We start from the raw sequence: 16,385 nt of genomic DNA, 5'->3' as shown, positions 1-16,385 counted from the left end.
TAATTCTATAATATCGATAAATTAACAAGAATCCAAACAATTTTAATGTTATCGATAAATTGAGAAAAACTAAAATTATTTTGATATTATCGATAAACTGCCAAACATATAAATAGTTTTAACGTTATCGATAAATTGTCAAAAATTCAAAAAACTATTATGTTATCGATAATTTGGAAAAACACAAATAATTTCAATGTACCAAAAAATGTTATCGATGAAGTGGTGAAATTCCAAATAATTCTATAATATCGATGAATTGGCAAGAGTACAAACAATTTTAATGTTATCGATAAACTGACAAAAGTTCAAATAATTTTTATATTATCGATAACCTGCCAAAAAACGAAATAGTTTTAACGTTATCGATAAATTGGCATAAATGCAAAAAAATTTCAGTTTTATCGATAAATTGGCAAAAATCAAAATAATTTTAGTGTAACAAAAATTGTTTTCGGTAAAATAGCAAAATTACAAGCCGTTTTAATTATGAAATGGAATTTTCAGCAAATATACATTTCAGATAAAATTTAAACTTAACAACAAAGAGTATTGATATCGACATGAAAAAGATGGTATAATATCGATAAAATTGTTTTCTAAAGATAAATAATTTAAACATTTTTAAAGTGGAAAACTACAAATTATCGAGTATTGTTATCGATAAATAGATGTCATCAATTTTGAAAATAAAATATCGATTTTTATCGATAGAAAGTGATACATTATCGATTATTGTCATCGAAATTGGAAAAATTGGGTCAATATTTACCTTAGCCCCCATATACCTAATATAAAGATTCTGGGTGAATATACCGCATTTATCGGCCAACATCTGAATTATTTTAAAAAAATTGAGAGAAAGTATTTTTGTTATAACGGTGCATATTTGTGCTTAGAAGGAATAAAATCGGGTGAAAGCTCGCGCAGACCCTATAAAACCAACAAGCCTGAAGGTACTTCCCTGGCTTTAATACGTGAATGTTGAAAGAGTATGAAATGCTGGGTTATACCCGAACTGAGTTCTGCCTTACTTGTTTCTTTTTAGTTTTTAATTACGAATTTGGTTTTCGAATTTCCAAGATATATTAAAACCAAATGACGACAACGACAGTTTTGTCCTCAACCAACCGAAAAGTATTCGGATAACAGTATAACTTCCAACTTGTCTATCTTGGCCAATCATAAAGAAATTTCAAAGAAGATAACCAAAAATTGCAAAAAATTTGAAGCACATTTTTACATCTTGCTGTTCATATGTTTGTACAGTGTGTGGCCATTTACCCTTGCATGCTTCAGTACGCCACGCCGCAGGCCGCAAGTAAGTCAAAGTTCGAATGCAGCGACTTGGAAATGTGATTCTATTCACATTACCGCAGGCATTCAGGTAATTTTGTGACATTTCCTTGGCACTAGACCATTAAAAGACGAAACCAAACGAAACGTAACGAGGTGAAGACAAAACAAACGACACACCAGCCAAGTTGCCAGCCTACAACGACAACAACCAGCTAACCATAACAACCGCAGCAGAATAACCAACAGGCACACACACACTCATACATGCATTCATACGTACACATATGTTTATATGGCTATGAGGACACATACATACACACACACTCATATAATAAAAAACTGTTATTGCTCATGATTTTTACGAGTGGAATAACGAAGCTGTAAACACAGTTTATGAGCTAGCCTCAATGAGCTTTGCACACATGCACTCGCTCACACTCACACGCACACATGCACATTCGTGCTATTCAAAGTGTTTGGTGCGCCATTTGCCTGTGTGCGTTATGACCGTGAGATAACTGCGAAGCACCACGCCGCATGCAGCAATGCAGCGCCGCCTGACGCCTGAATGTAGGCTTTGTCTTCGCGGCAAAGTTTATAGCTCGTGCAGTATTTATATTTTAAGATAAATTTTCTTTTATTTGTCTTTCTCTCTTACAAATTTTCAATTTAACTTCACACATTATTGGGCAAATAGTACTTGTACAGTACATTAAAATCGTACATAACTACATTACTTGTGTTGGCGTGTGTGTGAATATGTAAGTGTATATGTGTGTGTGTGTATGTTTGGCGTTTATGTGTGTCATATGTAATATAAAAATTATAACTTTACTCAAAAATAATAATAAAAATAATCGAATAATTTGGAAATTTTCTTCGCTTTCGTTTTGTGTATACATTTCGTCATGTATGTATGTATGTTTGTTTGTTTATATGTATGTAATTATAAATGCTTACAAAATTATACAATAAAAGGCACACACTTAAACTACGCGTACATATGTAGATACTACACTCAACACTGGCAGTGGAGTACTAAAAAGGGGGCTTACAGCTCGCTCTCGGTTTAGGCCGCGAAGCGAGTGGGCATTTACAAAACAAAAAAGAATATGTATACATATATATATAATATTAAAATAATTAATAAAAATCGACTGTGGCCGAAATAAAGCCAAATAGGTTTTCTAACGAGTATTCTTGCTTTTGTCTTCAAGTCAAACTACAACAAACAAATAGTTAAAGTATTAAATCATACAAATTAAAATCTTTTCCGATGATTTTTCTTGTCTTCTTTTTCTTGTTTTCATTTTTTTTGTTTCATTTTTGTTTTTGTCTTAAATCAATCCAAGCGTGGAGCATCTAATTGCAGTGAGGTTAACAGTTGTGTCCCGCTTTTGCTTCCTACCCTCCGTTATCAATGCTCTTTCTTATGGTTATCGCTCACACACATCGGGATTTATTTCATCACATACGGACGCTCACAGCTTTTATAGTATGGTGCCGGGTTTGCGCAGCGGCAGACGCCTTCTTTGTGTTAGTAGTCCCAAGCCGCGTGCTTGTTGTTTTGTTGTCGTTTCGGCTTCATCGGCGGCTTCATCCTTGGCGCTGTCAGCATTTTCGGCGGCAGGCGCATCGGCGGAAGCGGCTGCTGGTGCACTTTCCTCTTCCGTTTTCGATTCTTCGGCAGCGGTGGCGTTGTCCTCTTCAGCGGGCGCTTCTACGGTGGGTGGGGGGAGGAGAAAGATATGCAATTGGTCAATACTTACAATGGGAATTAAAGTCAAAATGAGTTTAAAAATATAGTATATATGGTATTAAGGTAATCGAAGATATGATAGGTAGATATAAAAACGGACCGAACTCATTTACTTTCAGTAACCAATTCCACTTACTTTAAAGAGTATTGCACATATTGGACAATGTCCGCAATAAACGAAGTAGAGAACCGTTTTCGACCAATTATGGAAGAGCATTGTCTTAGTTTGGAGCTTGTTCTATTTAAATACTTTTGCTGATGTTTGAGTTATATGCTATAATGCCAAAGAAGGTCAAACTCTTCCAATAAAGGCATTATCTGGGAAGCTCTGGTTGTGTTTAGAATTTAGTCATCTTCAAACTACTCATACAACAAAGTCGTTTTTCGAACATAATTAAATAAATTTCTGTCCGAGTCGATCGTGTAGTTCGGACGATATGGAGTTTCATGGAAAGGAGAATGGGAAAAACCCATTTCCAAAGTTTTCAACTGGTCCACTTGTGGGGACTATATTTAACGGTCAGAGAGAATTTTGTGTACCTGGCTATGTTACTTAGAGCTTTATAGGGATATCATAGCTGGTGGAGGGCGGTTATAACCCGATTTACCAGTTCTTCTCATTAGCAAATAAAATATAACATTTCCACAAAGTATGTTATGATAACGTTAGTTGTTTATAAGACCTATTAGAGGTCTGAACTTTGTGACCACAAACTCTAATTTGTACTAAAATCTCTTCACCACTATAATACCTACACAATCTATGCCGAGATCCATAACAAACTCAACAATTCCAAGACTCACCCGTGGTGGAGTGTCCGAGCTGTAGACGTCGCTTGGCCAACAGTGGATTGACTTTGCGTGGCGCCACTGGCGCTGGTGCCGCCTTTGGTTTGGCGTTCTCAGTCTTATGCAATTGTGGACGCGTCTTCAGACGATTCAGTCCATGATGTGCTGCGGGCTTTGCTTCCGCCTCGGCCGCCTTCTCAGCGCCCTCCTCGCCATTTTCGTCACCCTTGACGTCATTGTGATGACTACTATCCGCGGCTGAGTCATCAGCTGCTGGTGCTTCAGTGGTGCGTGCTAGCTTGCCGCGTGGCAACAAACGATTGCCACCTGGTCGTGCGAAACGTGATGCAGGTTTCGCTGGTGCCGGTGCTGGTTTCTCTTCGGCGGCGCTGGCGGCTGTCTCCTCATCCTTGTGCTCCTCTTCGGCGGCAGGTTTGGCTGTGGTGGTGCGGCTGCGACCACGCAGGCTCAATTGCGGACGTCCTCCGCGCAGCGTTCGTGCCGTCGTGCTGGATACGGATGCTTCCTCGTTTGCCTCCTCAGCGTCAGCGCCGGCTGGTTTCTCGGTGGTTGTTGTGCTGCGTAAATTGAAACGATTGCGTGCTGCATTGGAAATATATATCGTGAGTTAATAGAAAGTTCGGTTAATAGGCAACAACTATGACAACAACTTACGACGGCCACGTCCAAAACCAGAGCTCACAGGCTTCACTTCTTTGGGGGCTGCTACTTCTTCCTCCTCTTCGGCTGCTGGCGCCGGTGCGGCGGTGGTGGTGCGTGCGCCCGGACGTGCACGACCGCCAATCGAAGGACGTGAGAAACGATCTATCATAACAAAAAAGTTTTTTTATGTGAAACCAATTTTTGAATTCCATTGAAAGTGCAACACTTACTCTTGCCCGTTTTCGTTGCCTCCGACGCGGGCGCTTCTGTTGTCGTTGTTGTGCTTGCTTCGCTCTTGCCACCCTTGTTCAACTTGAAACGATTAGGACGGGCTGAGTTCAAGCCGGGACGTTTGCCACCAAACAATGAAGGCGCTGCTGTGGTTGTTGTAGTCGTTGTTGTCGTTGTAGTTGCCTCTGTGGTAGTTGTTGTGGTAGTAGACGTGGTTGAGCTAGGTGCTTCATCCACAATTGTGGTCAGACCTTCGTCATCGGGGTTTGTGGTATCTGGCAGCACAGTGGTTACCTCGGTATCAGCATCGGTAGTCATATCCATGTTGAAGTTCTCGTTTTGTAATATCGCATATAAGTCTAATGCGGCCTTCTCCATCGACAAAGTGGTTTGTTCCACTTCCTCATCTGCTGCATCTTTAACGGTCACATTCTCTTCATCACTGCCAATGGTTGGCTGACGGCGTTTCTTCTCCTCGGCCTCTTTCTTTTCAGCCGCCGCTGCTGCAGCTGCTTGCTCTTGTTCAATGGCGATTGCCGATTTTGTTTCAGTATCGCTATTACGGATGCCCTTCACCTGTTTCTCGTCCGTGTTGAAGGTTGCGCTATCAACCAGTTCCAAGCTGGGTCGCTTAACGCTGATCTTCTTTTTCTCGGCGGCGTTTTCAAGCGAATCTATAGCGGGCGTTGGCTGTGCATCCACATTCTTGCCACGACTGGGGAAACGTGTATTGGCTGGCAGACGTTCGGCTTCGACATCGTCAGCACTGCTGTCGCTTAAACTCGATGAACGTCCCTTGGCCTTGTTGCTGACCAGACTGTTACTAGCTGGCGCCGCTGTGGTGCGTTCAATATTGCTGTAACGTGATTTGCCGCGTTCACTTGAGTCGGCCTTAGCTGGCGCTTCCGATGGCTTGGCATCTTCTTCATCTTCATAATAGTAGACATATTCGTATTCATAGTCTTGTCCATTTGGTCCCTTTTTGATTTCAATGCGGGATTTCTTATTATCCGTACCGGCAGCTACAAAGTTAAAATCCTGATCGACAAGGCCGATATTGGAATCGAGTTCGGTTATCGGCGCCGCTGTAGTCAATACCGCATTTCTGGTCTCGGCTACCCTACGTTCCTCTTCTTCCTTTTGCTTGCGCTCCGCTTCGATTTCGGCTTTAATCTGTTCCAACTCCTCCTTCTCAATGGCACGTTTCGCCTCGATGCTCTTCATTACATCCTCATTGATGAGCGCACTCAAAACGGGATTCAATTCGGGGCGTTCCTTGGTCGGCAATAAATTCATGGTGCCCTGCAGTAAGTCCAAATCTGTTTCTGGCAAGAAAGAATGTCTTGGTATTTTATGTGATGTCTGGAAGTCATTTTCGTCCGGTCGCTTATGTGAAGTTTCGAATTGAATTTCGCCCGGCAGCTGTTCGATGGAGTTCTGCGCCTTGGCCAGCAGCGCCAGACAGCATATTAATTGACTGCAAGGACAAAGGAAATGGCTGTAATTAAATATTTCACTTGGCCAGACGGCATAAAAAATGTGTAAATTTGCATAATCGCGTAGAAGGACGAATAAATTAGTCGAAGTAATGGCGACGACGCTGGTGATGGTAAAATAAGTGCCAATAAGTGATGGGGCTAATGGGTAAACCGGTTAGGCACATAATAATACTTGTATCTTTTTATGTATGTCAGTATGTATGCAGGCTTGTACATCAAACTGTAATTATTATTGGTTAATGCGACTAAAGAATGCCGTAAGTCGTCTGTCGCATGACTGGTTGCCATTTCATTATAGCTTTGCATAAGAGAATACGAGTTATTAACAACAGAAAGTGAAGGTGTACGACGGTAACCCAGCAAGAAATTAAGTGTTGTTATTAATTTCGAGGGACAATGATAAAATGGCTTCTTTTTACAAGTTCATAAAGAAATATATGTTTTTTCTTTCTTTATTGAATTCCTTCTTTATGGCTCATAAGGTATTTCATTTCGATTGGCCCCTTGATACAAAACATGCGAAAAACTTGGTACTCTGAAGAATTTTCTGTTTCCAGCAATAAGTGTGATTCAGAAGCATTTTTGATTGATGAGCGGATCGTCAATGAAAAGCCGAACGCTTCAGCTCAAAACCCGTCAAGTTGATTTATTGATAATCAATCTTTTTATGGTTTCTCTATTTAGAGATTATCACGCAGGGTTCCAAGCGGGGTTTAGAGTTTAGTGAGTATGTTGATACTGTACCCAGGTATGAGAAATGGTAATGGCGTTCTATGTCATGAATTAAGAAGATAAACTGTCGACGGTAAGAATTAATGTATAAGGCTTTTTTTATTCCAACTACCATATATTGTGAAGGCTTCTGGATTCTATGTCATGAATTAAGAAGATAAACTGTCGACGGTAAGAATTAATGTATAAGGCTTTTTTTATTCCAACTACCATATATTGTGAAGGCGTGTAGATTCAATATAACTGTGCTAAACTTGAAATCATACGAAGCCTCCTGCCGATCTGATATATAAAAAGAGATATTAAACAAAGAATTTGATACTATTTTACAGACCAGATTTATCCTAAATTCCAATTTTTATAGGAAAAATAGGAAAGAAGAAAATACTGACCTATCCTAGGATCCTAGGATGGTCGAAAGAGAAAAACTTGTTTGAATATTTAAGAACCTTTGTGCATTGACTATGGAGAGTGAATGATGTATTCTCTGTATTTGAAGTACCAACTGAAGAAGAACTTGGCTTAAATTATTGCTTTCAATTAGCGATTCATTCGTTGCGGACCCGTCAAACGTGACATAGGAAGACTTAACGTCGATAAAAGAAATGGAATCAAACTATAAATTGAGATGTCATCTATCTTAACTTAATTTAATTTAACTTAACTTAACTTAACTTAATTTAACTTAACTTAATTTAACTTAACTTAACTTAATTTAACTTAGCTTAACTTAACATAAGTTAATTTAATTTAACTTAACTTAACTTAACTTAACTTAACTTAATTTAACTTAGCTTAACTTAACATAATTTAATTTAACTTAATTTAACTTAACTTAACTTAACTTAATTTAACTTAACTTAATTTAACATAATTTAACTTTACTTAATTTAACTTAGCTTAACTTAACATAATTTAATTTAACTTAATTTAACTTAACTTAACTTAACTTAATTTAACTTAACTTAATTTAACATAATTTAACTTTACTTAACTTAACAGAACATAACTTAACTTATCTTAACATAGCTTAACAAACTTACCTCGACTTAACTTAACATAACTTATTAGATTACTGCTGAAAACTATTCATTTTATCATTTAGAAAAATTAATCGTCGCTTCAGATGGAACACACTATATGTCCTACCTGGTTGATAACTTGGATTTATAATAATATATTGAGGATGTAAATATGTATGTACATACGTGCGCGAATAAATCACAATCGACTTGCTCTGCCACAGCGCTGCAGTGACCACCTACCGGTTCATGCCAGCAACAGTGCGACGCGCATGCGCAAATGTGCCGCGATACAGTTACCTAGCCACATTACATGCACACTACACATACACATGCATACGAATGTACTTGGGCGTATAAAAGGTGATTTCTGCACATGCACCGCTTAGTGCAATGCGAAGCAGATGCTTGCCAAGCCCAAATAACAGCGAATATAACAGGCGATATAGCGGACAGACACGCCAGAGATAATCAGGCATATCGAACAATGCGCCAATAAGGCGAACCGATGCGAATCGCTGAGGTCGAACGCTTGGCTGATGCGATATGCCAGCGAATATGTCGCAAATCTCAAGAAATAAATAAAGCCACACATAAGTATGTGTGTGTGTCTGCATGTAGACATACATATGTTGCTTTTGCATGCATTTTTTGTAAGGTGTTTTTTCTTATTTTTTCATATATTTTTTCTTATTTTTATGTTGTTGCTGATTGAAATACCAAAGGTATGCCGTTGATGTATATAGATGGCAACAAAGCAAAGCTCAAGGCAAACTGCCAAGATGCTTAAGCGGTTCGAGCCAAGTCAGCACAATTTACTTATTTTTCTGCCATATGTATGTATGTGTGTGTGTTGTAGAGATGTAAATCGCATGTAATGTATGTCCGTGTGTGCGTGGACCAGTTCGTAGGTAAAGCTTTATTGAGCGCTCAAAATCGCAGCGAAAGTGCGCTGAAAAGTGAAGTGAGTAAAACAGACCGGGAACTTGTTTCAAATACTCTATTTCTCATTATGCGACCAAAGACGGCAACAACAGGCAATAGCAATCTATTTTCAATATTGCGGTATATCTACACATACACACATATGTATATATTGACACACACACCCGCATCTTTGTTGTCAAAACGGCAGCCAAGTGTGGTAAACTGGTAAACCGGTTAGTCGTTCATTTAGTTGTCAACTATTTTTACCGCCGTTGCCGCTGCTGCAACCACGCAGATACTTGAAATGTGGCAGCAATAGCTACAATTTGTAGGTGTGTAACAATGTAACAGCAGTAGCTGGGATGCAGTCAGCATTTTGGGGATAAAATATATATAAAGCTTAATTAAGCCGCTGTTGGGGAACTGGAACCAAAACCTGGATCATAAAGGGTTCGCTTAATACGTTGAAGGAATATTTTGATAGCTGGTGATAACTGGCGGAAAGTAGATCTCTATAGGAAACGTCGAAGAACGTCACATATCATAATTTACAAGAAAGACATTGACTTACCGTCGGCCATTATTTGGTGTCAAACTCAGCGAAAACTATGGAATTATGTTCACATGATGCGAAATCAAACATCTAAGGAGTGACAAAACTGCTATCACCTATGAGGTGATGTGGAATCAAACCCGCAATTCAACTTAACACATTATGTCAAATGAACAGTCAATATGATCAGGTATAAGCTTCAAAGTCGCGTCATATTCGTTAACCAACCGAGTTCCACGAAAGTAATTAGAAGTCTCATTTATCACTAGCGAGGACGAGGTGTTTTAACATGGTCTCGAACATATCATATGTTGTATTAAGCCTGCACCGAAATCGAAAAAATTTAAATGTTTAATATTCAACGATTTTTCAATTACCTTCTTGACATCATTTGTCTTATCAATTGCGCCGTTAGTTTTGCTTTCTCCAAAGTGAATAAGGAAGCGAAGCAAAAACATACGTCGCACTCACGACTTGCCTCAGGTGCTACTTCGGACTGAGTAGGTAACTGAGAGGTAAAGTCCTCTCTAGACGAGCAAAGACCAACTCTTTAAGTGACTCATCATCCCCGTCCTGCTATATGGTGCAGAGGCATGAACGATGGCAATATCTGATGAGTCGACGTTACGAGTTTTCGAGAGAAAAGTTCTGCGGAAGATTTATGATCTTTTGCGGTGAATACTGCAGTCGATGGAACGATGAGCTGTACGAAATATGCAACGATATTGACATAGCTTGGCGAATTAAGAGACAGTGGCTACGCTGGCTAGGTCATGTCGTCCAAAAGGATGAAAATATTACAGCTCTGAGCGTATTCGACGTACCCGTCTGGGGGAAGCAGAAGAAGAAGAAGACCTCATTTCCATATGAGAGTCCGAGTGCAGAAGGATCTAGCTGCACTTGGAATCTTCAATTAGCGCCAAACAGCGAAAGGGAAGAATGAGTGGCAAACTGCTTTAAAGTCGGCCATAACCTCATTAGCGGTGTCTAGGCCAATAAAAAAAAGAAGAACTACAAACAGCTGTAGGGATGAAGCCCAAATGATCTTGTATAATAGTTAAAAATTCCAGGACTTTCGTAATATATGGAACTACCATACATGACTGCTGATATTGCTTGAAAAGTGACAGCTTTACAAACAGTATCCACTTAATATATGTTTATGTTAAAAAAGACCGGATACCCTACAAAATATATTCATAAAAGATAATCGTAACGAGCTGAGTTGATGTAGCAATGTCTGCACGACTGTTTGTCAGTATTTAAACTAAAACTTTGCAGAAATCCTCCTCTGTCTTGAGATATGCAATTTTGTCGGAAACGCCGATATCGAATCACTATAGCATATATGAAGCTGCCATACAAACTGATCGATCAAATGTTTGCTGGGTAACACTCTGCGTGGCAAAGCACCAGTGCACCCTTTCGCTATGATAAAAAACAACAACAATAACTGGTATAGTTACTCATACAAACTGTACATATAATAATAAAAGGAGCAAAAGAGTCTCACGAAATTAACCCATTTCAATGTGCAGTTGTTTTTACGAGTTCAACAGCGGCGCGCTGGTGGCCACAACACAAGAGCGAGCGCGGCAGCGGCAGCGGCAGCGCCGAAAGCCAAAGGCAAGAAGCAGGCAAGCGCTTTACTCCGGTTATGGTTGTTATCGCACACTGGTTACTGGTTATTACTCGATATTATGGAATATCGGCAGGAAAATGGGGCAGTGCAGTGCTGCGCGACGCAATGGAGCGTAGCCGTAACGTTAGACTCTGCAGCGCGCGGGTGGGAGGGGTGTGAAGGCAGGTGACAAGCGATTGGATTGGAAAACGCAAGTTGTGCGCCGAGTGGTGAATGCTGAGTGCCTTAGCCCAGGCAGAGTTATTACTCGGTTGCACCCGTACACAGTTGTTGTAGTAGCTGTGTGTACGTGTGTGTGTGCGGCGCGAACGTAATCGCAATCGTATTGATATTTATGGCCTTTTATTTCTGTTTGTCATTCGGGCAGTCTTTTCCCTGTACAATAAATATTTTGCCGTAGATGTTGCTATTGTTTTTGTTGTTTTGCTTTATATTGTCGTAATTTTTTTTTATTACAACTATGTATTAACATTTCTGTGGTGGAAAAAACACTGCAAAGGTAGACAACTTCAACTTTCTGAGGCAACTCGTGGTCGGGAGAAAAAAGCAAATATAAAGTACAAAAAAAACTTTCAGACCTACAACAACATACAATATGTTGAGCAGTCGTTGCGAGCGTTTTGCAGCAAAATGCAAATATAATCAGCGAGCATGATAGTTTTATACCCTGAACAGGTTATGTTGAGTTTGTCACGACATTTGTAGCAGCCGGAGGAAAACGCCGGAGACCCTATAAGATGTACCACATATGTACATATACATATCGTATAAGTTATCAGCGTGCCTAGCTGATATGTTATGATATACACTTATCTTCAAAAAATTCGACACAAATGTCCAAAGAATACCGAAGAAAGAGCAAAACAGGCATGGATTGCCAAAACACCATAGTAAAGACCGCTATTCTCGATGGAATCTTTATGTGGTGGAGGTCTCCAGAAAAGACCACACTGGCAAAGAAACTCAAGAGCGTTCAAAGGGTGGCGTTCATCAGCATGTGTCGTGCGCTAAAGTCCACTTCAACTATGGCACTTAACGCTATCGGATAGAGAATCTAGGTTCCTCAAAAATCACGTCTCTGAACACTCGAAAATCCTCACACACTTTTATTTCATACTGGATTACTTGGATCATGAAGTCTCCAAACCGAACTCAAGTGGCTCCTTCCCTGTCCATATACCGTAGAGGGAGTTGTGGGTGGGAAGAAAACATTGGAGCAGAGGGGTAGTGAGCTTCTTTAGGGATGAGTCAAAGCTTGGGGGGGAAATTGGTTGAAAAGTTTACTGTCAGAAGCTCTCTATCAACTCCAGCTTCTGATTTCCTGACTATTACAGTGTCTTCTAAGCCAAAGTCGTAGCCATTGAGGTAGCAGTAGATCTGCTGCTCCGGAGTGTAGCCTCCTTCAGAGAAGTGACCATTCACTGAGAGTAGATCGGCGATACTAGCCTTGAACTCAGTTATAATGGGTTCAAGCTTGGCCGAAGAATGTCTAAACTCGCTATCAATAGCTTCGAGTGTCTATATGATAAGACGGGGTGAGAACTGGGCCATAGCGGAATCGCAGAACATTGCAAAGCTGATGAGTTAGCAAAGAAAGGCATCCTAGAATCGCTAACGGCAGAATGGGAGCGGGTTGGCGCTCCCGTATCCTCTTGTGTTCTACTACTAGTTAGCTGGGCTTCGCGGAAGCTTGCCCAAGATCGACCGCAGGAGTCTAGTGATCTCTTTACCATCAGTAAGCCAAGCTTGTTCCTTGTTTTGGGGCTTTTAACAGGTCTTTGCCCTATTGGCGTCCATGCTGTAAGATGAATTTTACCAGACGCCATCTGCAGAAGCAACATGGAAGAATTTGAGGTGAAAACAACTCAACACTTCCTTCTTGAGTTTCCCACGTTTGGGTAGTCAAGACTTAAACACTTGAGAGCGCATACCTTCAAACATTCCACCGAGCTGGCGGGAGTGGATATTTGTATTGGCTACTAAGCGTACTGCCAATTTATAAGTTTGAACACTGGATTTCTTCTTTTCTATGGCTTAACAAAGGACTATATATAGCAGTCCATGTGCGATCTACGATCAGCTATCTAACCTAACCTAATGTCCAAGGCAAGTTTAAAATCTCCGAATATGTTGTTCAACTCGGGACAATTGGCCGATCAAAATCAAGGTTTCTTAAGGAAAATTCTTTCATATTCACGAAATTTGGCATAGATTATTGTGTAAGAAGCCTTCGCCGTCTCCAAAGGTAAGATTATTGTAGCATAAGCTGCCATACAAGCTGAAGAAGCGAAAACAAGTTCTTTACTTATGTTATGTGTGAGGGGTATTATAGTGGCGGTACAACCCAAATTAACGTATTTTCTTGTTTATTAATGTTGTTGTTGTTGCAGCGGTAGTTGCTGTTGGAAAGACTGAAAGTGCAAGTGACTGCGGAATAAACAAAGCCGTCGGCATTCACATTCATATATGTATAATATATATGTACCTGTATATATATATATATATATATATATATATTATATATACATATATATGTGTGTATGTACATATGTACGTGAAGGTATGTTTGCTGCTGCGCCTCGTGGATGCGTTTGACAGTCACTCACTCACTCACGCGCCGCTGTGTTTAGTTGGCGAGCACAAAAAGATGTGAATGTGAATTATAAGTAATATAACAACAACAAAACAAGTTGTATAAAATGTGAATTTAAATATTTTCCATTGCTGCATAAGTGCGCAGACACGTTTTTGCGCTGCATTCCGCGGTGTTTGTTGTTGCTGCCTGTTATTAATATTTATTTTCATTTCTGCAAAGGTGTGTGTTGGCCTGAAGAAGGGTTTCGCCACAAAACTACAAGCGCGCTTGTGTGTGTGGCGTTTATGCCGCTGCATAGTTAAGCAGTTTATTCATAGTTGAAGGGTAAATTTGAGTTGCTGTAAGCAGCATGCAACTGATTCAGTTTATAATTGGAAAAACAAGAGAATCATGAATAAGAAAAAAGCAAATAAAATAAAAGAGGCCACTTAACCTTCGAGGTTTTTGCGCTTATTTCATTTGACCGCTCCGACTGCGCGTGCGAGCGTGTATGCGTGCTTAAATGGTGTGTATGTGTGTCTGTGCAGAAATTAAATGATTAAATTAATGTCAGTGACTAACGATTTTTTTACGATAATTTTCTTTTATTTTTTTGCTTTATTTAATGCATTTTAATTTTGGCCAATTGTCGAAGCTACAAAGGCGCGCATGCTAAATTTGGCAACACCTTGATTTATTTGTGGCAACTTAAAATAGCGTTGAACGCGTGCCGAGCTACAATTGTAGCAATGGAAAATGCTTTAATTTGCGCGGTTAATAAGTCAAGGCGCTCATGAAGAAAAAACATTAGAAGTAAGCTGTTTTTAGTTTTTGTGCGACTTTAGTGCGATGTTTAACACAGTGCTTTTCAAAATTATTCCAACAATGCATGTTTTGAGATATTTGTATGCTTTAGGGGGTATTATACTCTAGAATTTTGAAAAAATCGATTTTCTTTTTCATATATTTAAAGTTTAGACCCTTAAGAACATATCCTCCAAAGGATTTTTAAAAATTAAAATTATTTTAAGAGCTACAGTTACTTTAGTGACGCAGTACCTAGCCCGGTTCGGCCGTATCGAATTTTTTAAACGCGTAATTTTTTTTACATCTGTCTCTCCCCCCTCTAATTATTTTAATTTTTAATATTTTTTTGTAAAATTTTTTTCTGTATTCTTGAGATATCAATAAAAACATCATAAAAAATGGATGGTAAAAATATTAATTTTTTTTTTTTAAATAAAATTCAAAAACCTGCCCAAAATTTGATTTCTAGACTATAATACCCCCTTAGTCATATTTAAACGCTTCGTCTTTAAGGACTTTCGCTGTTTCAATATATTGCAATGAACTAAATTAGAAAAAGTTTTAAATGAAAATGAAAATTTGAAATGTTACTTGAAATCAGCTCAAGCGGTTAAAACAATAATTTCCTGCGATCGAGTTGCGTATTTTAGTTACACATTTCCAATAACATTACTTTGTTCGCATAAAAGTGGTCAATATTTTGTTTTTTGAACTGTAGAAGCCCATTGTGTACTTTTCATATTGTATCTTATGGTACAATTCCATTAAGGAGAATATACATTTTCTAATGGAGATTTTAGTTTAAGATAATAGTACCCAAAGCCAAGTAATAATTTCATATTATTTTTACTAGTTGTAGACATGAGTTTCATACAATCGAATATGGCTTTATCACCCACTTTCTTAGAGGTTATTAGAGATTCGGCTTTAATTCACTGGCGTAATGAACAGATGACCAGTTGAGTGAGAGCTGATCAAACTGACTTAAAATTGTCCGTGACGTTTTCCCTTATCCCCAACACTATACACAATCTTATATTGACGCTGCCAGAATTCACAATCAATGGTTAAGAGAAATAATCTCAAGTCTATGCGAGATCGCAGTGATAATCGATAAACGTCTGTCGTCAGTTTCGGCTATGTATCCTGGCTCGCGGTATAAAGTCTTGCTAAGGTCGGTCAACGGAAGAAATAATACCTGAATAATTCCAACTTTGACTTGTTACCCACTCTAGGCCAAAAGGATCTGCAGTCGCACTGCAGCCGCACAGAGATAGAACTCAAAACATCAATGGAGATCTAAGGCGGTCCCATTCCAATGTGGGCGGAGCAAGGCCCTCTGAGTAGCTCGGCGGCTTTGTTGCCAGCTATTCCGCAATGAGCAGGCACTCAACCGAGTCTGATGGTGAAGCAGCTTGATGTTATTTGTGATGACAAACACTGAGGACAGACGCCCCTTAACATTTCGGAGCAGTATGTCTACCGCTACCTTAATAGCAACCATTTCTGCCTAAAAACTTTACAGTAGTCCGGTTGCCTAAAACTAAGATTGACGGGGAGCTCCTTATAGAAAACTTGTGAAAAATTAACTTAAGTGCTTTTATAGGTGTAGTTCGCACCGCACCAGGAAAACCTATCTGGGTTTAATTTACACTTAGTATATTTCGAGGATAAAGCCATGTATAGAAGTTCACTCAAGTGAGAAAAGTTCTTTGAGCGTTCAGAAACGATTTTTTTTTACATATAGCACCAGTATTTAAAAAAACACCCACAATGAAAAGATCACAACATCCTCGCATGACTCTCTTTTACTGACGACCACTGCAAATGTGTTGAGCATTACGATTTAAGGGCCTGCACCTGGAATGTCTCGTCCTTTAATTGAGA

General features: G+C 39.4%; 1 protein-coding gene across 6 annotated transcripts in view; it reads right to left on the bottom strand.

The window, feature by feature from the left end:
• Positions 1-1,911: 1,911 nt before the first annotated feature.
• The window catches only part of LOC105223247 (mucin-19), a 70,818-nt gene continuing 56,344 nt past the window's right edge, over positions 1,912-16,385 (bottom strand). For all 6 annotated transcript variants that reach the window (XM_029549081.2, XM_011200907.4, XM_011200904.4 and 3 more), the window contains exons 3-6: positions 4,741-6,218; positions 4,523-4,672; positions 3,863-4,450; positions 1,912-3,019 (exon numbers count right to left, since the gene is read on the bottom strand). In XM_029549081.2, coding sequence (XP_029404941.2) covers positions 2,790-3,019; positions 3,863-4,450; positions 4,523-4,672; positions 4,741-6,218 — 2,446 coding nt within the window. In that variant the 3' untranslated portion in view covers positions 1,912-2,789. The remainder of the gene's footprint in view (positions 3,020-3,862; positions 4,451-4,522; positions 4,673-4,740; positions 6,219-16,385) is intronic.

This window comes from Bactrocera dorsalis, chromosome 4 (assembly GCF_023373825.1).
Source record: "Bactrocera dorsalis isolate Fly_Bdor chromosome 4, ASM2337382v1, whole genome shotgun sequence".
Classification (NCBI taxonomy): Eukaryota; Metazoa; Arthropoda; class Insecta; order Diptera; family Tephritidae; genus Bactrocera; species Bactrocera dorsalis.
This window is presented reverse-complemented; position numbering and strand designations above follow the sequence as displayed.